This window comes from Aythya marila (genome assembly GCF_965140915.1).
Source record: "Aythya marila genome assembly, chromosome: 4".
NCBI classification, from domain to species: Eukaryota; Metazoa; Chordata; class Aves; order Anseriformes; family Anatidae; genus Aythya; species Aythya marila.
Window position 1 is genome coordinate 48087604 of NC_139045.1, and position 26706 is coordinate 48114309.

The following is a 26706-nucleotide window of genomic DNA, read 5'->3' on the forward strand; positions in this document are numbered from 1 at the left end:
TTTGGACTTATTTTAAAATGCCACTTAAGACACTTTTGGAAAAAAAATGGTATTTTTACATGTGGAAATAACTGCTGAAGTGTGATCTGAGTTAGGTGCCGTAATTCTGATTTCATTGAGTCCCAATACCTTTTTTCCCTCCCCATAACACATGTCAAATTACAAGGAAGGTCTGCTACTGCAAGCACTGTGATGTTTAGTAATGATACACGCCTAATCTTTAAGACCTTAAAGTGGAGAAACTTTTCAAGTGTCACTTTATTCATGCACAACTGGAAGTATGCTTCAGGATACCATTTATTTTAAATGCCATACTGTGAGATATACACATGCACTGAGTGGAAAACAAAACAAAACAAACTTCAGTTCCAGGTGTTGCCATTTGTGTTATTTCAATGCTTTACTGTGAAACTCTACTACCAACGCGCTGTTATTATAAAAATGGGACGAAACAGGCGGGCGCTGACGCACTAACTCCTCCCATGCACGACATTAAAAACGGCGACGAACTGCTTTCCTCGTCATCTTTCTGCGCTGCCTTTGCCGGCAGCACGCCTCGATTTTGTCCTTAATAAACTCCCCGTGAAACAAATTATCCGGGGCCAGCCGCTGAATCCCCTGCCAACCCCGCCGCCCCTCAGCACGCACTGCCCCCCCCCCCCCGAGCCGCCCCTGGACAAAATGGCGGCCGCCCCCTTCCCGCCGCCATAGCGCCCCCAGCCGCCCGTACCATCTTCTGTATGGACGGGGGGGGACACAGGCAGCGTGCGAATGGCGAGGCCGGGCCACTCCGCACCCCTCAGCCCACCCTCCGCCCCGAGGGTCTCTCATCGTGTTTTTGCCCCTTTCTCATCGCTGAGGAGGCGCTGCCGGGGAGGGCCAGCAGGGCTGAACGCACTCACCGGTGTACCCCCCCCTCCCATGACAAAATGGCGCCGCCCCGCGCTGGCCGGGCGCTGCTTTCGGATGCCTGAAGCGTGCGACAGAAGCTGACCAATGAAAGCGCGCGTTACTGGGGAGTCGTCTAGAGCTATAGCAGTCCCACCAATCAGAAGCGCTGTCATTCGGTTGCTAGGAGGTGGCGAGCGGCGGCTGCTGGCTGAGGTGGGAGCCGGGGGCTGGGGGGCTGCGGGGCTGGGGCTGGGGCTGGGGCTGGGGGCGCCCGATCCGCGCCGGCCGCGGGGCTGGGGGCGGGTGGGGGTGCGGGGGGGACACAGCAGGGGGCTTAGGGCGGAGCTGGCTGCTCCGCCACTGGGGCGGGCCGGGCGGGAGGGCCCCGCGGTGCAGGGACGCGCTCCTGAGGGAGCAGCGCTGGTAGAGGCTCAGGGGTCACCTGTTGGGATCGCTGCGTGAGCGGCGTTTCCCTGTGCTAGTAAAGCTGGTGGTCAGCTTACGGCGTTGAGGCCCTGGAGCGTGTCCGGAGCAGGGCTACGAGGATGGGGCAGGGCTTAGAGCGCAAGTCCTGTGAGGAGCGGCTGAGGGAGTTGGGGGTGTTTAATCTGGGGAAGAGGAGGCTCAGGGGAGACCTCACTGCTCTCTGCAGCTGCCTGAAAGGAAGGTGTGCGGAGCTGGGGGTCGGCCTCTTATCACAGGTAACCAGTGACAGGACCAGAGGGAATGGCCTCAAGTTGTGCCAGGGGAGTTTCAGGTTGGAAATGGGGAGACGTTTATTCTCAGAAATTGGAACGGGTTGCTCAGGGAAGTGGTGGAGTCCCTGGGAGTGTTTAGGGAGAGGTTGGACATGGTGCTTAGGGACATGGTTTAGTGGGTGACATTGGAAGGGGGATGATTGGACCAGATGATCTAGGAAGTGTTTTACAGCCTTAACGATTCTATGAATTACTAAAATTAATACTTCAGTTGTGCCTAGCTTTATTTATAAATATGTGATGATGAGGAGCAAACTACATCTGTAATTAAATCTAAGTGAATTACTATGCTCCTAAGCACGAGACCCATGGTGTATGATTAAAATGTTAATCTTTACGTTCTAGCAGTATAAGGTGTTGTGATGAAGCACTGTGTTTTCAGTTAAATGAGAAGTTTTTTTTTTTTTTCTGTTTGGTACTGTTTTGTGTATTTATGTAATTTGATTAATATGCCATCGTGTGTGTGTGTGTATATATATATGAAATAGGAGATGACAATGTAGTCTGCTTTGTTAATCTTCCAGGGCTCCTGAAGAAATGCAGCTGGGATGACTCTTCAGGAGATGGTGAACCAGGCAGCTAGCCTGTACTCAGATAGAAAAGCAGTTTGGTTTGATCAATGCAATGATGAGCCTCCAATTTTCTACACGTACGCGACAGTGGTTAAACTTGCCACAGAGTTAACAGCTTTCCTTCAAAAGCACTGCAGTCACCAAGGAAAATGTGAAATAGGCCTTTACTGCTATCCAGGAATAAACTTACCCTCTTGGATCTTAGGGTAATGGTTTGAATTCTGTATTATATTTCTAGTGGTCAACTCTATCAAGTAAATTTTCAGTCTGTTTATGTTTTTAATATCAACAAAAATGTAGTAATACCATAAGCAGTACCTACTAGTTGGTTTTGCTGCAGATGAAATGCTTGCTTTTTTGTTTCTTTTTAGCATTCCTTAACAGTCCAGAGGCACTGGGGTCTTGCAATCTTAAAGGAAAAAGATTGCAGTATTACATTTAGTCTTTGAAAAGTCTATGTCAAGGTTTATTGAATCTTAAGTTCATTGATCTAAAGTGTATGTAATTCTTTTTAATGTATGGTTAAGTATATTTATAGAAATATCAGCTATTATTGACTATCTTTGTACTTGTTTAAAAATGGACTTAACACAATAAATTCGTATTCAAAAACAGGTATACATTTTTTTTTAAGGCATTCTTGTCTTTCTAGCCAAAAATAAAGTCTTGAAAACAATTGTCACCTTTTAAGCTAAATGAGTCTGTAGGTACAGTTCCATTACAGGAGTGTTGCAGAAGTTAATTGGCAATGCAGCTCTAAAGAGACATTGATTACTTAATGGCTAGGAAATTGAAATGTTTCATAGTAATTGAAATGTAGCATAGTATCTTAGCATCCCAAGGATATTTTCTTCAGCTGATGTGTACTGCAGCTGCTTTGCTTCTGAGGTGTATGTTGGTATTTTCCTGCTGTCACACTGCACCTAAAATACACAGTAGCATAAGAAGATAGATCACAATTGACTATAAAGATCTCAATCAACTGAGTGCTGTAATCGTAAACCTTCCAGAAGTGCCAAGGATCTTCCTCACTAACAAGGAAACACTTTTTTCCTGGTCCAGCAGTGGAGTGGGTGGCTCAGAGAGGCTGGGCAGGCGCTGTCCTCAGAGATGTTCAAGATCTGATTGGACAAAGTCCTGCACAAGGGCCTCAGGGCTGACCCCACTGGAGTAGCAGGTTGTACTGGGCAGCCTGTAGCCCCATCCATCCTGGCTTATTCTGTGCCCCAATGCACTGGGCAGCAACACACATTTCTTTTGTCATATGCTTGGGAACTGGCAGAGTATTTTGATTTTTTTTTTTTTTTTTAAAGCGATCCTCATGGAGTAATTAACTGCTATGTATAATGCAGGGCAGGCTCAAATGGGTATTGATTCCAATAGGCAGAGCACTGCAGTTTCCAAGCCTTTGTTCAGGATCTTGTCATTATTACAGTGATAAATCACTTGCACAATGAGGAAGTATACCTAATTGGACATGGGAACCCAGCCTAAGATGAAATTAGAAGATTTATGGAAACTTCATATTTTAGTTACTGATTTTTTTTTCCCGTGGAGTTAATAAACTCAAGTATGAGCCACTAGAGGGAGTGCTTGCAGTAAACAACAGTTGAAACTATAACGTGGATGAGAGCAGAATGACACTTAAGTGTTCCTCTATTTATTAGGGAAAAAAGTTCTGATCACAGAATTTTCTTCAACCGGACTGTTTACTGAGAATAGGAGCTGTATTCAGTGTGTACACCTTTTTTTAAAAAAAAGTTTGTTGCAGGTGTATAAATGAATGCTTGTACTTCTGTCCAGAGTCTATAGCAGAAGTTCCAAAATCATGGTGCTGTTACGTCACTGTTACCCTTGTCATCACCAACCTGCTTGGCCAAGAAGAATTTAGCATTTTTTTTCTCTCTCTCTAATATTTTTCCTTGCTGTAAAATGCCAAAAGGCAACACTGATTATAATTTGTTTCATACTTTGTTTCTAATAAAATATTTAAAAGTCAGGTTATAACTAAATTTTCTGACTCTGGGTACAAATTACAGTTACAAAAAAATCTTAGTTAAATTCAGATGGATTTTCCTAGAATTTTCATTTCTCCGTGGATTTTTACTTATTTATTTACAATGTTTTTGTCTTGTTAGAATCCTGCAGGTTCCAGCTGCTTACTGTCCTATTGATCCAGATGCACCACCAGTATTATCCACATACTTCATAAGGAAAAGCAATCTTCGATATATTCTTGTTGAGAATGACAAAATAAAGGTAAGTGTTCAGGCTTCTGCAGAAGCATCAAATGTGATTTAAAAATGTGTAGCTCTTCATTTTGTTTTCTGTTTCTATAAGCTTGGTTGGGCTTGTTTTGTTGTTTTTTTTTTTTTTTTTTTTTTTCATGACAAGAGGCTTTCATTCAGAAAAGTACATCTTTAAAATTAGAAGTACAAAGTGCTTCTCCCCATTCAAAAAAAAAATTTGTCCTCTGTGGAATTCTTTAGTATGTTTTTCCTTTTCACTATTTGCCCAGGTAATTGTTTTTTCTCATTTATAAAGTCTGGGTTTACTCATAGTTAATATACAAACATATAAGCTTAAAACTGTCAGGTGCAAGTCCACCAAAACAAAGGGGTGAAAAATCACACGTTATTTGTGAAAAATGTTTCATGTTTCATTACACACGATAGAACAACAGCACATCCTGAGTTCTGCTGTCTGAATTGTTCATTTTATTTTACAGAAATTCCAGATGTCCCACACTGGTTGGTTTTCCTGCAACTCTTCTGCAGTAGAACATATGGGTTTAATTCTCTTCCAAATGAGCTGGAGCAATACTGATGTAAATTCACAAGCAGACAATGTGAACAGTAAATATGAACCTTTCAAGGCTATGGGTAACTCACAGCCAGAAAATACTGTTTGCCCAGAGCAACTCAAAGTAAAAACATCAGAAGGAGGATACATGGATGTTGGCCAGAACTGCTCTTTAGCCTACGTCTTGCATACATCAGGAACTACCGGGACCCCCAAGATTGTCAGAGTACCTCATAAATGTATAGTGCCAAATATTCAGCATCTTAAGTACGTGTGGTTTCCATTTTTTCCTTTAAAAGCTTTTACAAATTTGTTATTTAGGGACTCTCTAAGCACTTCAGAGGGATGTGTATTGGGTCTTTGCTAACACTGTTTCACTTCCTCCTCCTTCCCTTGCTTTTCAGATTTCTCAGTGGGTGTTTCTGTTTCAAAATAGTTTTCAAAGTTTTATTTCTCTTGGTGTTATTTAAACTTTTTAAAATTATTATTATTAAAGTAAGTTTATATTTTTATATAAAGTAAGTTTAAATTATTATTAAAGTAAGTTTATAATGATTTTTTAATATATTTGTTTTTAAATATGTTTTACTCATTTTTATGGGTGTACTTAAAATAATATGCTGTTGGAAATATTGTATTGCTGGTTTGCTGCTTAAAAGAAATAGATAACAAAGTTAATTATTCATTCACAATTATATATATATATATTATTTTTTTTGCAGTTTTTAAATTCTAATTCCTTTTTAGTCCCCTTGGGTTCCTCTCTGTTCTATTTAATAATTTCTAGAAAATCTATTTATGGGAAATAACATTTTTGTTTGTTTGTTTGTTTGTTTTTTAAATGAGCACCCATTAGTTGAAACAGATCTTTCAGCATGCTGTATTGGTGTGTAATGTGGTGGATAAACTTGTAAAAGGACCTTATTAGTTTATATCAATAGTTACGTTCTTGATACAGGAGCTCTTGCTGAAATTGTCTGGTCTAAATATTCAGGCAGCATGCCTACATATTCAGAGTAATCTGTAGCCCCTTGGCATTGCTAAAGTGAGGAATCTCTTTCGTGCTGCTCTTCTAGTTGATTTTATAGCAACTCTCATCAGGTTTGTAATTCCTGGCTTTCTTGTTTCAGATCCATATTTGAGATCACACCGGACGACGTGCTATTCCTGGCTTCTCCTCTAACGTTTGACCCCTCTGTGGTTGAATTGTTCATTGCGCTGACCAGTGGAGCCTCGATTCTCGTAGTCCCAAACACCATTAAAATGATGCCTTTGGAGCTGTCTGCTGCTCTGTTTCGCCATCACCATGTGACAGTGCTGCAGGTAGGCAACACCTACGATGACTGTTTTCAGTGTTTGACTTCTCACCTTTCCTAGTGTGTGTTACTTTTTCATCAATCTAAACAGTAACAATAGTAGTGTTCTTCCTGGAGAGAGGAGGTCATCCTTTTTCTGTAAAATGTTAGCTCTTTGGCAAATTACCATTTGAAGGAAGCATCACATAGTTTGCAACAGAAAGCAATGAACTGAAGATAAAACCAACATCCATCTTAAGAATCCATTAATTCTTAAGAATTAATTAAATTATGATGTAAGCTGTTAGAAACATGTTAGCACCGTGTAATAGACTTGATCTTGGAGGCTTTCCTCAAAAATTTTTTTAATTTTAGTGGTAGTCTCTGTACTGAAAATACGACAGAAATAGTGCATTGATAAGATGATAAAATATTAGTAATTTATTATTTATTTATTTGTTTTACAATAATGAGAGAAATAGAATGATTCCCCAGCAACATTTCTTGTTTTCAGGCCGCCTGCTTATATGAGGCTTCATTTGTCCCTTCTGTGTTGGATCATCTCATTTTTAATAGCTTTAAAATTCATTTTTGGGATATTTACTTGAAGTTGTGAGTATCAAGCGTGGTTGAATAATCTTGGCCTTTTACCTGGTGGTGTAATAAAGTATTTCATAAAGCTAGGTAAAGCAGAAACTCTGCAGAAGAATGTAAATTGGTGCTGATAGTACTCATTAAGGGCTTCGCACAATATACAAAACCTTGCACAACAGCAGCACAGTCAATACTGACATCTGATGGTTGATGCCATCTACTGTACAGAGATTAAGGTTGAATAGATGCACAACATAAATGTGGTAGTAAATATAAAGCAAGAAGAGGTACACATATGGAAAAAAAAAAGTGATAGGTGTTTCCCTTTTTTTTTTTTTTTTTTTTTTTAACATGAATCATTCAGGCAACACCAACGCTTCTCAGAAGGTTTGGAGCTCACATTATTAAATCAACAGTGCTGGCTGCAGATACTTCACTCAGAGTCCTAGCCCTTGGTGGTGAAGCCTTTCCCATCCTGAGTCTCTTGAAAACTTGGAAGCACCAGGAGAACAGAACAAGTATTTTTAATCTGTACGGTATCACTGAAGTGTCAAGCTGGGCCACTTGCTACAAGATTCCTGAAGAGGTTTTTAGCGCTGATTTTAGGTAGGACATTTCATTGTTTTCATGGCTTGGTGTGTGAATAATAAAATCAGTAGAAATGAAACCCAGATCTCCTGTTTCTAGGGCTACTTGAGTCCTCATCGGTGTTTATGCTGGTAGAAGTTGCATATGTTTTTAATGTTGAAATAGGCAAATCTGACCATTTCTTACATCGTTACAGCCCCCTCAAGTAAAAGTAGTTGTTGAGTTGATGTTGGAACCGTAAAACTTCAGCCTGAAATCCTGCATACTTGTAGCACTGCTTCACACAGTGTGTTGTGATGGTCTCTGTTGTGGTCGTCTCTCTGTCTAGACTTCTTCCTCATCCCAGCCTGTGTTCCCACTGGTGGACCTGGACTGGCCTAGGCCAGGGTGTGCTCTCTGGTGGTACTGGCTTTGTGTTGCACCTCTGCAGGCAAATAGCTCCCACCCAATCTGTTAGCAACTTCAGTTAGCCCTACTCTCACTCCTCGTGAAGCCTTTCCAGTGAGATCTTGCATATTCAAACAGAAGCCTAATCGAGCTGTCAGTGGGAGTAGAAAAATGAGGCTCTTTAAGTCTTAATCATAGCCTCTGAACAAAGATACGTTCATGGCTTAGTTCTGTCAAGTTTAGAAAGTTGCTTCTGAGATTTACTTATCTGAAGCAAAAATACTCAGAGATGACTTTCAAGTGTAATCAATAGATATGAGTAGTTCATACTGCTACAGTGCTTTTACCCACAGTTTTAAAACTCCACAAACAAAGAAGTGGAGACTAGTAACTTTTTTTCTGACATAGGATAATACACTGTTCAGCAAATGATCCCACTGATGTTACTTGACAAGTACGGATGGCAGAAGTTTGTACAAAGTGGTTCACCCAAGGTTTCAGTCATTTTAGTTGGACTTCCAGAAGTACTTTCTTTTCATCATTTAGCACTATGCTATTTTCACTCAATTAAAGACTTTTTTTGTTCATTGTATTTCATAAAGAGAGTTGCAGGAGTGTCAAGGCCATGAGAGGTTCTTTGAGTTAGCTCAGTGTTTTCTTTGCTCTCTGAAATGTGTAATTATTCCCTGGCATGGTGCTACACATGTGACTTCGGTTAGACACATCTCAGGAAATGGATGTTTCAGACAAATGCTGTGATATATCAACCTGGTGCTTTAACAACGGAAGACTGAAAATGGTGGATGGTCATAAACTGTTGTCAAGTTCTCCTGCAAAACTCCTACTGAATAAGCATGGAGTCTTAAAAACGATGAAATGTGGCCTGTTATTAGATACCTGTTCTGCAGAAAACGTGAGATCTTTTACAGCACTGAAATTTTCTGATTCTAGTGTTTCATTCTGGTTTCTCTGAGTTCAAACATTGCCTTCTCCTCAGTGAAACTGTTTTTCTTACTCAAAGTTTGTTCTCCAGAGATAGATAATCTGTCATTTTTCAGTTCAAACTAAGGTGCAGGTGCATGGCTGAAAATTTTTATAGTCTGTGACTGTTGTCTCTCACTCTTCACATTGCAGCGTGTTCCCTCTAAGTGTCACTGCCAAGGGAATTACAGTTCCTTTGCAGTAAACATGTAAGCAGCCCAGGACCAAAAACAGGACAGATGGTTTTATGTCTTCTTCACTTCTTAGTATTGGTAGGACAATTGGAGTGCAGTGGTCTGTTACTTTTTCTAGCTAAATGATAAAACCTGGCACAGTTTCTAGAGAACGCTAGAATATCAAAAAATCAGCAGAAAAGTTAGTGCATTATTGGTCTGTCTCCCCTGTTTTTTAGATATGTTTGGCAAAACTAAACATCTAATCTCAAGTCTCTTAAAAATAATGAATTTATTTTTAATTTTGCTGTTTTATATATACGTAGTAATCTTGTTTTGTTTGTTTGTAGTTGCTATATTTTACTTTGTTTTGGTTTTTTATTTTCATTGGGACTTTCCCATGGTGTGGGGTAAACATGCTGAATATCAGGGATGCTTTCTCTTGCCTATTTGCCAAGTCTTTGTATTTTGAAGCTGAGCAGAGCAAGGAAAAAAGATCCCCACTTGGCAAAAAAAATACAAAATTTGAGTGCTTTTTGGCTAACACACAATAAAGCATTCGTTGACTGATCAGAAAAAAGGAGACGTTTCAACAGCCTAAATAGCAGGAATTGTACAAGAGTATTAGGTTCAAATATGAGACTTTAACTCAAAGTTGAGCTGAACCACATGCCTAACTTGATATATTACCAAAATTATTTCAAGTTACTCTTTTTTTTTTTAATTTTACTGAAAAAAATATATTATTCTCTATTTTCACTCAGAAGTAGTGTCTGTGTTCAATGAATGAGGTTTTGGAAAGTGCTTGAGCTGGAGAATGAAGGGAAAGGAATGAATTGGTCTGCCGTTCAGTGGAAGAATTCTGTACTAAGATACATGATATTGAAATTACTGTTCCTTTTATTTCAGGTTTTTCTGGAAGAGTCATCTGTATTCATTGACACAATATCAGTAACCAAAAAGAATAAAAGCTCAAACTAGGGTAGGGAAAGAATGAATTAGAAAGTGCTTGTTCATAATGGTTGAACGTGATAGAGGTTCAACCAGGGGGACTTAAGAGCTGGCAGAAACTCAAGGTACTCTCAAGGGATTTCATGATCCATTAAGCCTTATTTTCTATCATTCTTTGGGTGTTTTTTGAATATGATAATGAAACCCATGCACATTGATGAAGTTTTTAATTTTGAACAAATAAAGCAGTTTTTTAAGAATAAATATTTGTAGAAAGAAGCCCCAACTATCTACTTTTGCCCTGATACCAAACATTTAAAAGACTGTGTGTTACATAATTCCTGGAATGGTTGTTTTGTGTTCAGAAAGGAAAAGATTTTTACTGCTTCTCTCTTCAATATATTTAGGACTGATTTCTCTGTACCTTTGGGATCACCACTCCTTGGAACAACAGTTGAGATCAGAGACGACAACGGTTCTGCAGTTCTAGAAGGCGAGGGACAAGTATTTATAGGTTATTTTATATTTTTTGTTCTTCTAAGATACTTTTCCTAATTGGGTTTTAGTAATATGTTGATTTTTTTTTTTTACTTGGTGCCTATCTCTAATAAACAGATTAATGTAACACTGTAAATTCCACGTGGGCTGGGAACCTTGATGGCATTTTAGGTTGTTGGAATGATGGACAGGAAATTATCACCATTTTATCTGCATGCTGCTTTCATTATACTGATTATCTTTTTTTCCTGCTTGCAATTTTGATGCTCAGCTGTAATAATTTACATGTTGTAACTGAATTAACTGTATAGGCCAATTGGTACAGTGTAGAAGTTTAGACATTGATGATAAACTTTTGCTATTTATAATGCTTGCTAGCATTTAGGATAATTTAATAAAACACTCAGTATTTTCATAATAATTTCATTTACAGTTAGCCATTTAATAATGACCACAGTCTTTTCTTGTGTAGGTGGTGAAGAACGAATCTGCTTTCTTGATGATGAGATAACTGTACCCCCGGGAACAATGAGAGAAACAGGGGATTTTGTAAGAGTGCAGAACGCACAGATGGTCTTCTTGGGTCGGAAAGACAATCAGATTAAACGTCATGGCAAACGTTTTAATATTGAATGTTTGCAGCAGGTAATATAACATCTAATGTTATGCAGAGTGGCTGAGGGAGCTGAGGTTGTTTAGCCTGGAGAAAAGGCTTGGGGTGACCTCATTGCTCTCTCCAATTACCTTAAAGGAGGCTATAGTGAGGTGGGGCTCTTCTCCTAAGCACTAAGTGATAAGAGGAAATAGCCTTTAGTTGTGCCAGGGGAGATTTAAGTTGGATATTAGGTAAAAATTATTCACTGAAAGGGGTGTGAAGTATTGGAACAGGCTGCCTGGGGAAGTGGTTGAGTTGCCATCCCTAGGAGTCTTCAGAAAACGTGTAGATGTGGAGCTTAGCCCCATGGTTCAGTGGTGGGCTTGGCAGTGCTAGCTTAAAGGTTGGACTGGGTGATCTTAGAGGTCTCTTCCAACCTAAATGGTTCTGTGGTTCCATGATTCTAATGAGTAGAGTATGCCAGTACAGAAGAGCAGGGATAATGCTCATGCATCATTACTACCAGAAATCTGTATGTACTCATTTTCAGATGATTTTTAGAAGTCTTGAAGAAATTAGGAGGATGTAGTATCAAAAACCTAGTCATGTAATAGAGGTACCTAGAAGGGAGGAGTTTGGTTTTGTATTCTTAGAAATCTATTTTATTGTATGTTTTATTCCAACAGAATTGAAAACTGTATATGCAGATGAAAAATTTCAAATGGTTTACTGCAGTGCTTGCATGGTCTTCTGATAAACTACATTTCAAAACAAAAATAATATTTTTTAATTACAGGCTGCTGAAGATCTTTGTCAGGTAGAAGCTTGTGCAGTGACCTGGCATCAGCAGGAAAAACTTATCCTATTTGTTGTGCCCAGTGGTGATTTAGAAGAGAGAGAAACCCTTCAAGAACTTCAGAAACGTCTGCCAGCTCACGCAATTCCGGATGAGCTTGTACGGATTAAATCTTTGCCCTTAACATCACATGGTAAGTGAAACTATAAGTACCCTTGCCACATACTTGAGTGGTCTCCATTCTTTTTTTTTCCCTTTCTTTAATGACCACTGTCATACTTTTTAAACACACGGACCAGATAACACCTAACACCTAGTAGGAAATCTTGACCATGTATTATGTGTTCTTGATAATGTTTCATTCAAGATTCAAAAAGTAGCAGTAAAATCAATTTAGTACTAAAACTGCACTTTTTTTTTTTTCTCAGTCACTTCTGTTGCAGTCTGTGACAGAACCCTGACTTCTCTCAGGGAAAGATCCGGCACTGAAAATGGGATTACGCGGGAGGCTACAGTAAATTTTCAAAAACCTTGTTGGGTTCTGTTGAGTGTAGTTAATTGACTGGATTAAAAAAAAAAAAAAAGTGCAGTTGAGTGTAAGCCTGTAAGAAAGTAAGACAACTATTTGGGGAGAACAAGCTTTGGAAGTGTAAATGCTGAAAAGCAATGAAAAAAATCATACTTTATTTTCTACAAAGGCAAAGTTGATATATCTGAACTGAACAAGATTTACCACAACCATCTAACCTCCAGAAGGCGTGACAGTAAGCTGAATGGCGCAGAGGAATTGTGGGAAAGATTGCAGTATTTATGGAAGGTAGTATTTTGAGCTGCCTTTTTATCTTTGCAAGTGGATCATTATACATGTGTCAGGAATTAAACAGTTTTAAGAAGTATGACTAATGCAGCCAGAACATTCTTGCTGTATATACATTCAAGTATTACAGCTCTTTCTGTTCAGTTAATACTTAAATATAGTTGCTCTGTAATGGCCAGGAGGGATTCATTTATGTTTCTGTATCAGATAAAGCTGCAGACTGTGAAGGTATCAGCAATTAGCATAGGAAGGATGTAATCTGTCAATAGCTTTTTGAATACTGCTTCACTTGCCAAGTAAGGTATCCCTAAGGGAAACAAGGAACTGGGACGTGGAAATTTTGTACAAAATAGCTACTGTGTTAGTAGAGTTTCTTATTTCTAACGATAATTACGAACTGAAGAGTCTTTTTTTAAATAGGTGGCACAATTGTGTAATTATCTCTTGGACCGTCTCACTGTATTGTTCCTAAACTTCTTTGGTAAAGGCTTATTTTTCAAAGTACTCAAATGTGACACCAAACAGTATTAGATTTTTTTGAAAGGTATACTCCTAAGTTTCACCTGATCTGCTGTGGCTAGGACTTGAATACATACATGCAGAAGGAAGTTGGTGATGCAGTTTGCTGTGCCTGTGCTGATGCTTAACTGTATTGGTGGCTATAGAAATATAACCATGGGGACGGGATGTGCCCTAGATCTAGTTTGAACAGTAGAATGCAGCCTCCAAAAACAGAGGTTTGGGACTTCATAACTAGACTTAGGAAGCAGGGAGTGCAGTGACGGAAGACGTAGTAATTGCTGCTTGTTGTAATAACAATGCTGAATCTATAATCCTTTGTGAATTGGAAGGGGCTATAGCTTCAAAAGAAGGTAGCTAAATAGGTTACTTAAATCATTCAAAAGGAAAAGATATACTTGTTTATATAAATCTTACTAAAAACTGATTTTATCTAAAGGCATTTATATTTTGTCTGAGAAATAGTGTAGGTGTCATTAGTAAATGGTATTGAGATTGAAAATAGCCAACAAAAATACAGCACATTCTGCTTCAGTTCCTTATACTGTAGAATTGGAAATGAGCAAAAGAAAGTGTAGTATTGAACTAGTATCTCCCTGTTCCCACCTTCTCCTGTTCCTTCCCAGCTCGTATTCTGTCGGTATCTCTGCAAAGTTTCAGAGGAACTGACTTTCCTCAGTTCCTGTTAATTTTTAGTGGGACTTCTGGGTATTCAGTAGAATATTACCTGACTTAAGCTTTTCTTTGTGACGTGGTGGAAGATTCATGAACTGTTATCTTTTTCCTTCTTTTCTCTAGTCTGTTCTGGGTTTCCTAGGTGATTCCAGTGGAATTTCTAGAGACGCAGTATTTCTTCACAGTGGTGGAGACTCCTTAAAGGCTCTTCAATTTTATGATGAAATTGAGGTGCTCGTAGGCAGAGCTGTGCCTGGACTCCTGGAGGTTATTCTCAGCCGCACGATCGAACAGGTTTATACACATATTCTTAAAACCGTGTTTCCAGATGAAGACCAGCTAATAAATAATGACAATGTTTTGAAAAGAAAACTAAGAGAGAACAATGGAGAGGAAATCCATGGAAAATATGGTAAACTGAAATCTGAAAGATATCTTGAGGTTGTTCCAGGATTAATTTCATTTATTGCGCTGAGCAGAGGAAATCATTTTATTTCTATGAATTTCACCAAGTCTTTAATGCAACCCAATAATACAGCACAGGTAGGAGTAGTGGAGCCATCCCTTCTGCATTTAGCGACTCCAAGTATAATGAACAGCCATGTGCAAGGGCATGACATGGAGAAAAATGGAATTTTAACAGTTGCCAACAAGGCAAATAAAACTGACTGTAGCTCCGTGCAGCAACTCCATGCAGAATGTAGTCACATAACAACAGCAGAATTGACATTATGCACAAGGTGGAAGTCGAATACAAGAAAATGTGTTGATGCATCGCCGTTGGTTATAATACCATTTAAAGATGAAGTGTCTGCATCTGTATATGTCGGCTCTCACTCTCACACAATGCAGGCCATTGATCTAGATTTGGGAGACATAAAGTGGGAGAAGACCCTTGGAGATCGTATTGAATCTTCTGCCTGCATATCCAAGTGTGGGAATTTCATCATCGTCGGTATGTCTTTTATTTTAGCCTTTGTTTCAGTCATACTTCTGCTAAATATGAAATGAGTAACATAGAACCTTATTTCTTTCCTCTGAATGACGTCCATCTATACCTATCCATCAACTTGCATGTCTGCTTCAGGACTAGTTTATTGTAAAACAAAAATGGAAGGAATAAGTAATTCGGGTTAATACAGGGTGATAACCTGTTATGGAGGTTACTTAACATACTATGCAGTTCTGGGTGATTTTGTGTGAATTTATTAGAAAGGCCTTGTTAAGGAATAAACAGTAGGTTCAGTTTCTTTTCAGTGGTTGATTGAGGTGTGACCATTACGCTGTTTTTTAAAAAAGTATGGAAGGGTGGTACAGTCTTAAAGTGTCTTTGAATATTGATAGGTATAGAAGTTATTACATGGTGCCCCAGATAATTAAACTATGAAGAATAATCTCCTTTAACTATGTATTTGTAAATATAAGTAACATGGACGTGTTTGGGTAGCTTCTTGTTTTTAAACATGAGTTTGGAAAAGGAGGTTTTAATCCATCATTGTGTGTGAATTTTAAGGACTGTTGGCTGTTGATGTGTAGCACTGACTTTATATAAACTTTGTCAGTTAGGACCAGTGTGCTCTATTTTTTATCAGATCTGTTGCCAACAGAGTTACCGTTATTCGTCTTAGCATTATCTTTTTAGCTAGAGTGCATACATCACTGGTGAGCACAGACGTCCAGATGATGAAGTTTTTATGCAAAGCTAACATTGCCATTTTTTTCTACTATTTTGATTGTTTACTCTGACAACAAAATTGAATGTTTCTTAAGATCAAAAGTTTCTATAAGTATAGTTTTCATTAGAAAACATACAAACTTTATTTTTTTAGCATTCTTGTTTTCATACAGGAAAATTAGAGAGGATTAAAAAAAATCTTCTCCCTTTTCAGCAACTCTACTTTCTTCTAATATTATTATCTTAAAAATTGGTAGAAAGGCAATGAAATAACTATATTCTGAATGTCACCTGGAAGGAACACACAGAATGATCAACTTTGAGTGTAGCAGACTCAACTTTGAGTTTGAATGATCAACTTCGAGGAGCAGCTTTGGAAAAAATTTTGAAACTCTATCTCCTAACTCATCTTACTTCTTTCCAGTAATGATGCAGCTAAAAGCATAAATGACAGCATAAATACAAATATTTATTATGCTTTTTTTCCCTCCACGGTTGTGTTTTGTCGGATACAGGCTGTTATGACGGCTTAGTGTACGTGCTGCAGAGCAGCGATGGAGAAACCCACTGGGCTTTTGTCACAGAAGACACCATGAAAAGCTCTGCAGTTGTAGATCCTTCCAGTGGACTGGTCTACATAGGATCGCATGACCAACATCTGTATGCTTTGGATATTTATGTGAGCACATTGGCTGACTTTTCTGTATAGCAGAGCCAATATCCAAATTAGACCCTATCTGTAGCACACCAAATGAATACTCCACTAGTGTTCATCTTCTCACCACTCCAATCAAACTTTTGAGAAAGTTTTGCCTGCTGGAAGTGGGGTTAGGATTATGTGGTAGTAATAGTTTTAGTGATGTTCTCCTGCTCCTGGGTGAAGCCACATCTTGAGCTTCTCAGTTACTGAACGACCTGTGGATGTTTCAGAATAGGGTGCCCAGCTGGAAAAAAAAAAAAAAAAGCCACACTGTGGCTTAGTGGTGGAAAGAGAATCTTAGGTTTTGAAAGAGCAGATTAGAGGAGAAGGAAAACAAGGGGGGGAGATACTACTGGTTGGTTAGCATGTTTTCTCGTATTTACTAGAAAAGAAGCTGGCCAATGACATATGAGTTGCTATAATAGCATGTGAATTATATCTTAAATTTCCTAATTAGTAAGTAAACACACTGTTTAATAAGCTTTGACTTTAGAAGGTCTTTGTAAACATTCCGAGCTTGAACTCCAATTGTAATTTTTTTTCTTGTGCTTACAGAAAAAGGTGTGTATATGGAAATTGCATTGCGAAGGTGGAGCTGTGTTTTCCTCTCCCTGTCTAAGTTCTTCTCCACATCACATTTATGTTGCTACACTAGGAGGACTCTTACTGGCTGTAAACCCGGTATGTATGTTTGCCTGCTTGTTTTTGATCCCAATCTCAAATTTAGGTTAAACCAAAATGCATTTCTGAAGTTAAGAGCACTTTTCTGATGAAGGAAATCACATGATCTGATGTTACAATGAAATCTTTTTCACTTGAGAGCCTTATTATTAAACACAAGGTCACTATAACAATTCCTGTATTGCAGAAAAGGATCCGGTAACAAAGGGAATTGAAGTGACTTGCTTGAATTTGCATGCTGACTGTAGGCTGAAGTTGGAATCAGTCTTCTGATCCCACACGCTATATTATTAGTTAAATCGGTATTTGTGGTGTTCAGCTCTCACAACCCCACATCAGTCCTGGCCATCTTTACCTTCCCTGCTCCACATTTCCTCAGTAGTACCAAAGTGGTTCCCGTCTGCCTCTAGTGTTAGTAGACAAGTGTGTGGTTTTGCAGCTCTAGTGGGCTGTGGATAAGAAAATATTTTTCTTCTTAATTCTGAGTAAGAGGTAGTTGAGAACTCCAGCTGTAATGCCAAGTGATTTATAACAATAGGAGATCATTGTGACAATCACGGATTGCGGGTTGCAGCATTTCCTGCAGTATTTATAGTTTATAATAATGCAAGTCATAATTCATACAGCTTATTTACAAGATATTCTCTCCTTCACTGACCCTTTTCACATACTGAGGAGCTGGGAGTGGAATTAAAAATGAATCTGTCATTCTTGAAACTGCTACTACTACTGCTTTGTTATTAATATTACTGTTTTGCCTAGGGGAAGAAAGAGAAAGGTGGAATAGGGAGCAATGAGTATCCCAGGGAATGTGCTAAACATTTTGTTTGAATAGTATTTTTAGAGGTTTGCTTCTGGTGTGCATTCTGGTTGGAAGAGGCCTTTTTTCTCTCTTGCTTAAGGGCTGGGTCAAGCTGTGAAGGAAGGGTCATTTTGTGCAGCTGCTTACAGTTGTCTTAAGCATCATACTGCACGCTGCCATTTACAGGTGACGGGGAATAAGATTTGGAAAAGCTTCCTGGGAAAACCACTTTTCTCCTCTCCTCACTGCAACGAGAAGTGTGTTTGTATTGGATGCGTGGATGGAAACTTGTATTGTTACACTCACGCTGGAGAAAAGGTAAAAGCTGCTGCTGTTGGCCTTCTTGTGCTTTTTAAATGTTCATCACAAAACACTGCATGAGATGCTTTATTAATATTGTTTTCTGAGGTTTAATGAGTACCACATACCTTTTTGAGAACCAAATGCAAGAATGTATTTATTTTATAGAGTGGAGAAAGCAGAAAATCAGTACGACAGCCAGTCCATTACTGAGATAGAAATAGATAATTTAGAGCATACACCCAGAGCAAATGGTAGTGCCAGGGCAGTGCCAACAAATAAAAGGGTTTACTTTTGTTTTTGAAGTTTTTCAAGAATGTTTAAAGCATCTCTTTATAGGTGGTGGCTGTTCAGAAGTTAAGGTTTCTTAGAATGTGTATTTATTTATCAAAAAATACTGGCATCATGGCAGAGATACTGCAAATCATAATTCTGGCACGATATATCAGCCTTCACATTCAATTAAATGAGAATATTTTTTTAGTTCCTCCATGATGAGTGTGGTTTGGTACCATAATGTGGTTACAGTGTGGTAACAATTCATAAATTCACAACTTTCATTACTAATTTGGTTATGATGGGCCTAGAGTATTCTTTTCCCAAGTTGTCCATTTTATGTGTGCCTCACAGAAGGTAGCAACTCTTGCGTATCTGTTTAATGAGTCTTTTATCACTTACTGTGTGTAAAGCTTAACTTTACACACAGTAAATGTGACAAGTATTTACCAGCCCTCACCGAAACCTCTTATGCTCTTGAAATAACATGCTCTCCTGTCAACAACTAGTTACTAAAAAAACAGAGTTACTGTCATACTGAAAATGTGACCGACCTGCGCTAATGGGTGGTTATGTTATTTCTGTAGGTTTGGCAGTTTTCCACTAATGGACCGGTGTTTTCATCTCCATGCATCTCAGCTTTAACTAAGCAAGAAATATTTTTTGGCTCCCATGATCGCTTTATCTACTGTTGTAATACGGAGGGTAATTTACTGTGGAAATTTGAAGCCACTTCAAGTGTATACGCAACACCATTTGTTTTCCAAAGCAATGACTTAAAGAACAAAATCCTTTTGGCAGCAGTATCTACAGATGGCACGGTGTGGATCCTGAATGCCAAGAGCGGCACAGCAGAAGGAGTAGCTAAGCTTCCAGGAGAAGTTTTCTCTTCCCCTGTAGTATGGGGAACAAAGCTTGTTGTTGGCTGTAGAAATGATTATGTTTATTGCCTAGATTTGTGTATAACAGGAGAAAAAGAACAATGAGGATGTTAGGCTGCTACCTTTGTGTTGTTTACAGCTGTACATTAAGAACTCACAAGTGCTGTCTACCTCTCCGCCTGTTTTGCTGAAGACAAGAGATTCTCTTTGCAGACTTCTCAGGTAGCATTTTGCACCATGGCAACAGCCAGAGCAGGTAAGTGATGCTCGTTGACTTGCTGTACTGACCGAAAGCTGGCTGCTCAGCACCTAGCCCTGTCCCTTCCTCACTTCCCAGCTCAGGTTCATGAAAGAAATGGTTTCAAACGGTTTGGATACGAGTGTTGTGCTGTTTACAGGTATAGTAGGAAATTAATAGGTAGTAGTTGGGCTTCAAGCACTTAGACAGTTGGGAGAAGCTGGGGTAAGGTGCAGTACCGTGCAAGTTGAATTAACGCGCTTGTCTTGGTGAGGGAGGAACACGTTCTTTCCTAGGATCCAGCCTCACTTCTCCCCCGGGCTGCTTTTGGCCCAGCCTGTGCCTGGCTCTTCCATATGTCAGGCTGGCGTTTATCTGGTTTGACTGGGTTTCTATTCCGTGGCAAGGTAACCAAAGTCCTTTGTTGATTCTAACTTTTCAGATGATTTCTAAGTACATATCCTGCATGCCGTGGACTTGGGAGTAATGACTTTTTGTTATAGTTTGTATAAGCTACATAATTAATCTTGTGCAAGCCTGAGCCCTCCCTGGCTTCAGTTCAGCCAGGCATATACTTTTAAACTCCATTAAAGTCAGCACAAGTTACTTCCTCTATTCTGAAGTGGACAGGTACTTTGCTGTGTGTATATATTACATGGCAGTGACAAGTTACTGTACGAGTTCCAAGGTGAAGTGTATAGTGTTCAAGTCAATGTTTGCCAAATCATTTTTGAAGAAATTTGAATTAATGGTCTTTACAATATATTTACAGAGAACTATTAATAAAGGATTGTGTAGATTTTTTTGGTTGTCCTTAACCCCTTAAAAAGAATTAGTGCCAGTAATGCAGATCGAGTATTTGCAGACAAAAGTACACTTAAGCTCTGAGTGTCTTCCTGATTACAAGTCTTCTGCAAGAACTCTTGTGGAAGCTATTATTTCCTTCTCACGCGCCATCTCCTTTAAATTCTAACAGCCTGAGTTAACTTAGCCTCTTCAAATTCTCATTTACTTTTTACTTCATCATGTCTTGTTCCTCCATTTTATTGTTAACAGAAAAGCATCAGCAAGACACTTGTGGCACTACAAGGTCTGTTATAAAGCAAACCTGAAGTAGAGATACCAACAGGAAACACAGAATTGATACACCCTTGCTTAGATAATTTTGACTGGGTTATAGTTTAATAAGAATTAAAATGACATAAGTATAATAAACAATTGCACTTTAAAACATTTGAAAAATTAAAAAAGTACACAACAAATACCCCACAGTTATACATCTTATAGTTTTTATACATTACTATATGAACATAGAGGTTAATCATATATAACCTTGTCAGAAGAAATGGTATTTCATGTGTTTAAGTTACAAAAAATCGAGACAATATACTACATAGTGGTTTGTTCGGTTCTTAAAACATTTTTGCTGTTTTAAAGTCAGTAGTAATGTTTTGGTGGTTTGTTGTTTTTTTTTTTTTGTTTCTTTTTTTTTTTCTTCTTACAGATTTCCAACACTTTATCAGTAATGGTTGCAACAAAGATAAAGCAAAGTAACACTTCACTTCATTGGTATTTAGTGCAAATTTTTGTTAATTTAACATGAAATGTCACTGTTAAACATGTACACTTTAGAAATGTTTCCACCAAGTACTGTACAGAATACAGTTTCCATTATTACACTAGATACCTTTATAGTTGAAAACAACTTCTGCTTTGAAGCTTTAGATTAAGACCATCCTTAAAGAAAGCTCTTTTCTATGTGCTATAAGTGTATTGTATTGGAAAATTGCATCATCACGTCATGCACAATAGCACCTAATTATGCTATGCTTTTTGGAATACTTCAATCCTGATTTACTTCACCTTCTCTGTATTTCTGCCTGGATTCCTGTCCCAAGAAATAATCCTGAAGATGGGTTTCAGGCAGTCTAGTTCTTGTAATTACTAATAGTGCAGGCTTATAAACTCAGAAAAAAAGTGTAAATCAGACGTAAGCAGCACTAATTCGTGGTGCTAGCAGAGCAAAGACATTAATGGGCCCAATTCTTTCTCAGATAAGCTTGCAGAGATTTTTACTTTGAAGATGATAAGTATCTTTTTCCAAATATTTGAGAACAGCATTGCCCCATCTCTGTACAAAACATTTAAAATACTTATATTAAGAGAAAAAAAAGTTACTTTAGAGATTCTGGTTTTAAATATAAAACAGTAAAACTGATGGCTTAAAAGAGACACAAGAAAAAACGTCTTGCTGCTGCACAGCTACTCAATCTAATGCATCCTTTGTGTTTGTGCTGTTGTAACCATGATACTGAACCTTTGTTTTTTGCTTTGATAGGAAATAGAGTATTCAGTAATGACTTTGTGGACGAGCCCTTTTTGATTTTTGGAATGGGAGGCTATGGCAGGTTTCATTCTGTTTTCTGCATAATTTAAAGTGCTGCTACTCATGCTGCATACAGCAGTTTGGCTAAAATACTTCCATGAAATGTGTGTGAATCTATGATGATGCAACTTATTCTCACGAAAATATCTCCCTTTAAAATGTTTTAGATTTAAAGGTTCCTTTGAGCCTTATCATTACAAGGAGATGTTCAAACTTAAAAACTTCCCTGAAAAACAAACTCGGGAGCGTTACAAGTATATTTACTAGAATTACTTTAAAAATGTAGACACAGCTATTTCTGTGGGATATTAAGGATAGTAAAATGATGGACTTTTTCCATTTTTGTAATAGGTTGGGAATGAACGCTTCTATTTTAGGTACAAAGAAGTAACAAAGAATCTGCCCCAGCAGGTACCCCAGATGGGGGTAAGTAAGCACTTACTTGGGAGAGGTACAAAAACACTTTCTGAAGTCTGCTGGCTGTCTTGGTCAAAGCATGGGAAGTTAGCTGCACATGAAGTAAAATCAGGAAGAATGCAGAGTTAAAACTTTAGAGATGTCACTGACTGAGCTTTCAGGTTTCAGTTAAATCCAGTCATGCAATCTTATTCCTGTGGGAACTTGATGAGACTAATTCTAGACGTACAGGAGCACAGGAATAGTTTTACTTACTTCAGTCCCAGATGATTGATTTCAAGTTTTAATCTGCAGTCGCTGTCTGTATGCATCTTAAACATGGCCAAGCACAGAACCAGTGATGCGCTTAAACGACCTGAATAAACACTGCCTCTGGCTTACAGTCAGCCAGGTTGGAAAAGACCCTGCAGGTCACCAAGTCCAGCCACCAACCTGACCTGCCAAGTCCCACCAGTAAACTGTGCCCCTTCGGGCCATACCCACACATCTCTTAAATACCTCCAGGGATGAGGACTCCACCAGTGCCCTGGGCAGCCCGTCCCAATGCTTGACCGCCCTCTCTGTGAAGGAAATCTTCCCTAACATCCAATCTAAACCTCCCTGGCACAACGGAGACTGTGTCCTTGTGTCCTTTTGCTTGTCACCTGAGGAAAAAAGACCAACACCTTCCTCACTGCAGCCTCCTTTCAGGTAGTTGTAGAGAATAGAGGCTTCTTTCTGAAAACTTTCTGACTTCTGTTTAACTAGTAATTTTTATAAAGTTGGATAAATTGTTTTGTTTTCCTTCCTAGGAGTGAGAGAATATAGACATAATACGTTAATGCTATGATGAAAGAAATTACCTCAGCATTTGGATGGTCCTTATTTATCGTTTGCAGGTGGAAAAATGTTTCCCAAAGTTCATTAGGTAAGAAGCTTTCAAATAGCAGGTAGAACTGACAGTTCATACAGTTTAACATTTAAGAAAATTTAGGAATAAGAGAAGGGAACATGCATCTTGCATAAATTTTCAACAATGGAGTGTTGAAAAGCTTTTCTGAGATCTCCACTTAACAGCAGAGATCTAAAATTGCAGAACCAAATACTCAGAGAATTTAAGGAGCTTCTTAAGTTCTGCTCCTTCTGATGATACTGGCTAAAATTTACATCCAGTATCTGAGCATTCTTGAATTTTTGAGAGACTGGCTCTGAAATTTGCATGTGACCTCATTTAGCTATTTGTCAAAGCAATGGAATATACGACTTGAGTACACTTTACAGTGAGCTAGAGCAAAATGGTAATCAGTTCAGTTTTCAGTTCTTCAATACATGCATTTTCAGGTTTGTCATGTGTAAAAAGCTGAATAAATAAAAAGAAAACAATTAATAGGCAGCAATAAGACGTAATTGGTTTACTTTATGATCTGTGGACAGTCACTCCAGGCTTTTGCTTTCCTTTTGGCTAACGCAAGCCAGGCTGGTTCTGTTGACACAGGGTTAGCATCAGGCGTGGAGAATCTCTTGGCCACCTCTTTTGCCAGCGGGTTTGATGGAACAGAATCAGAAATTTCCACTGTTTGTGACAGGGGGGAGGGAGAGACAAAACAAACATTACTTAAACCCAGTATTTTGTCACAGTTACAGAGATTTCTTTTCTCTAGAAGATGTTCTGTTTTATCACACTGCTTTCCAACCTTCTAAATCATACTATTTACTATTACTAACTCATTACTCTCTTATCCATTTCTTTTTTAAGCCAAAAATCTTTTTTTTTGTTAAATGTATTTAGTACAAATTACTTGAAGTTGTGTTCCGCTGTCAGGTTTTGAATGTTTTAAAAAGCTGTAAAATTGCATGCATTGCAAAAATATTTTTTTTCTTCTTAGTGTAACTTTAATGATGTATTTTTAACTAACTACTACATGAACAGTAGCATACTGCTACTAACGTACTGCTGCAGACAGACACTTTGAAAAGCTAGTAATTTTAAAGGTTGTGGTAATTTATGCTATTTTAATGGCTGTAAGAGTTCTTGTTGCACAAGATTTATGTGCAAGTCGGAAGCACACCAACCTTTTCAGAACTTTTTTAAAGGTCCTTACAGGAGATCTCAGCAAACTTACTCTAAACATGTTCCAGCCTGGTCTTCTGTTTTAAATGCTCTCCTAATTGTGGGAAACCTAAATCAGTTCTGACATCCATAGTAAAGAAATATGACTTACATTATACTTGTGCTATTGGTAATGGCTACCTAACTCCAAATGTAGACAGCATCACATGGGTACCCAGTCACTATTTCCCTTAGAGCCAACAGTTAGGCTTTCACTTTAACATAATTGGCAATTCCTCTTGAATTTCCTCATGAAATTCATATCCTAGTGCAGACAGACCTTCCAAGGCTATTTTTTTTCCTGGTCTTTCTTTAATCTAATTTTGGATCATCTATTGTGCTAGAGTTTTCCTGCTCGAGCTGACACCATATTGCAGTACAACATACCTTACCCCCGCATCTTTCCAGGTAGGGCTGCAGTGGAGCCCTGTGGCAGCTTGTGGGAGGTATGCTCTAAAGCTTTTCCAGCTGCCTGCCTCCAAAGGCAGTTTGGGTGCTGGAAGCAAGCTAACAGGTAGCATGAACGTTTGGGGCAATCTGTGTAAGATGTTGCAAGCAAAACAAGTTCTCAGGCATATCTGCACAGGCACGCAGCTGCACTGTGGACATGCAGCATCTAAGCCAACAGAATACAGGTTTGCCTGGTGCCCCTTTATGTCCTGCTTAGAACAGTCTGTGGCATGGGATGGTGCTGCTTTAGCCCTTACTGTTAGGAAGCTAAGGAAGCTGTAATACCTCACTGCTTTCAGAGTTACATCCCATAATTCTTGGCTCGGAGGGGTACTGAATAGACACAGCTGATACACGTGTATTTAGAATCAGACAATCATCCAGGTTGGAGAAGACCTCTGGGATCATCTGGCCCAACCTTTAACCTGATACTAAAGTATCAGATATTATCAGTATCAGTAAAGATATTAAACCATGCTACTACGTTCCAAATCTACACGTTTCTTGAAGACATGGAGAGATGTCCTTTTTGGCCAACAAGCATCTTTACAAGCATTATTAAGCATGGTTACAGGCATTGTTGATGCTTAGCTAACAAGTATTAACACTTTACTTTCAAAGCAGCCCCCATTATTTACAGCCTAGCCTGTAAAAAGGTTTCTTCATTATTTATCCATAGTCTTCTTCAAAACCTTTTGCCTATAACTAATGTTGGCTAGAGAAATATGACACAAATCTCAGATTTCAACAATCACTCCAAATGCCATGACCTTTGGGGAAGCATTTGTTTTCATGTTTCTGCCTTTTGAATACATAAGGTATGAATATTATTTATGAATATTCACTTTATCCAAGTGACGAGTCCAGTAGTGGGTTCTGGTTCCAACTGTCCAAACTAGATACTAAATATATCCTAAATTCAAAGTGATAGGCTGTCTTCAATTTAATGTAGTTTATTTTTTGTCTTTTTGAATGGCACAAGTCCTCATTCCAAATATTCTGGGAGATAATTTCTCCTCTCCAAAGAGAGAGGTGTGAGAACATAACATGCCCTGTTTCCCACACAGGTACACCATTTCTGCTCTGCTCTGACCCTCAGCCTAAAGGCAAATCAGCACTGCAGTTGCAATTTGCAGCAAAGCAAATGCCCTTAAATTCACTAGACTCATTCAAAAAATACTTGCTGGATATGACTTGGGGAGACAGCCTAATTTTTGTTTTGAGTTGTTAACTTGAACTGAGGTAATTCTGAGCAGACATAGTTCTGCAACTTTACTGATCTGGGGAACCTAGCAAAAGCTGATTAAAACAATGTACTTCCAGTGTAACGGCCAGTACATGAGACTGGGCCAAGTTGTATTGCTTCTGCTAAAAGTAAACGCATTCTTAATTCTAGGGGTAATAAGAGAGAGAAAAGTCATTCACTTTCTCAAGATCATATAATACCACTTCTAAAAGTGCATTATTCTTAGAGGAAATGCAAATCTGTCATTGTACCTGTCACAGAAGTTGGAAGGGTATTAGATTTTTTCAGCTGCTCCCTTCTTTCTAGTCTTGACACAGCAGTCTCAATTTTCTTCTCCCCCTCTTGAGGCGTAGATTTCTGCAGTGTGCTTGTTTTGCTGCTGCTGCTTTTATTATCTGACTGGTTACTCATAGCCGCCTAGAACAGAGAAGAAAAATTGGTAAATTAGGACCGGCCTGTCCTGTAGCAGCTGCCAGTAAGAGATAGCACGCTTGATGCTTTTGGTCATCGCCTGTCCCTTCCTTAACCTTCCTTTTGGGCAAAGAATCCAAACACTCCAATTCTTCCAAAACTTAGAGTTAGTAAAGCTTGTAAAAGAAGACAGTAAAATTAAATTTGTCATTTCAGTCAAAATATTGAGCAGTTTGACCCAGCCCAACCTGTTACACACAGT

The 26706-nt window shown here is 38.8% G+C and overlaps 2 protein-coding genes across 3 annotated transcripts in view; one reads left to right on the forward strand and one right to left on the reverse strand.

The window, feature by feature from the left end:
* Nucleotides 1–1344: 1344 nt before the first annotated feature.
* On the forward strand, nucleotides 1345–23618 carry AASDH (aminoadipate-semialdehyde dehydrogenase). The gene is made up of 15 exons (XM_082759018.1): nucleotides 1345–1592; nucleotides 2174–2427; nucleotides 4360–4480; nucleotides 4950–5290; nucleotides 6154–6346; nucleotides 7277–7518; nucleotides 10400–10506; nucleotides 10963–11135; nucleotides 11882–12074; nucleotides 12580–12698; nucleotides 14016–14847; nucleotides 16083–16246; nucleotides 16823–16948; nucleotides 17937–18068; nucleotides 18914–23618. The coding sequence occupies exons 2-15, from the start codon at nucleotides 2198–2200 to the stop codon at nucleotides 19310–19312; spliced, it is 3372 nt and encodes a 1123-aa protein (XP_082615144.1). The 5' UTR covers nucleotides 1345–1592; nucleotides 2174–2197; the 3' UTR covers nucleotides 19313–23618.
* Nucleotides 23619–23633: 15 nt separating this feature from the next.
* Nucleotides 23634–26706, reverse strand: part of CRACD (capping protein inhibiting regulator of actin dynamics) — a 66028-nt gene continuing 62955 nt past the window's right edge. For both annotated transcript variants that reach the window (XM_082759016.1, XM_082759017.1), the window contains 2 exons: nucleotides 26285–26450; nucleotides 23634–23800 (listed from right to left, as the gene is read on the reverse strand). In XM_082759016.1, coding sequence (XP_082615142.1) covers nucleotides 23640–23800; nucleotides 26285–26450 — 327 coding nt within the window. In that variant the 3' untranslated portion in view covers nucleotides 23634–23639. The remainder of the gene's footprint in view (nucleotides 23801–26284; nucleotides 26451–26706) is intronic.

Coding starts and splice junctions, on each gene's coding strand:
- AASDH (XM_082759018.1), top strand. CDS start 2,198: ATGACTCTTCAGGAGATGGTGAACCAGGCAGCTAGCCTGTACTCAGAT. Junction 2,428..4,359: donor TTACCCTCTTGGATCTTAGG/GTAATGGTTTGA, acceptor TTGTCTTGTTAG/AATCCTGCAGGTTCCAGCTG. Junction 10,507..10,962: donor CGAGGGACAAGTATTTATAG/GTTATTTTATAT, acceptor TTTCTTGTGTAG/GTGGTGAAGAACGAATCTGC.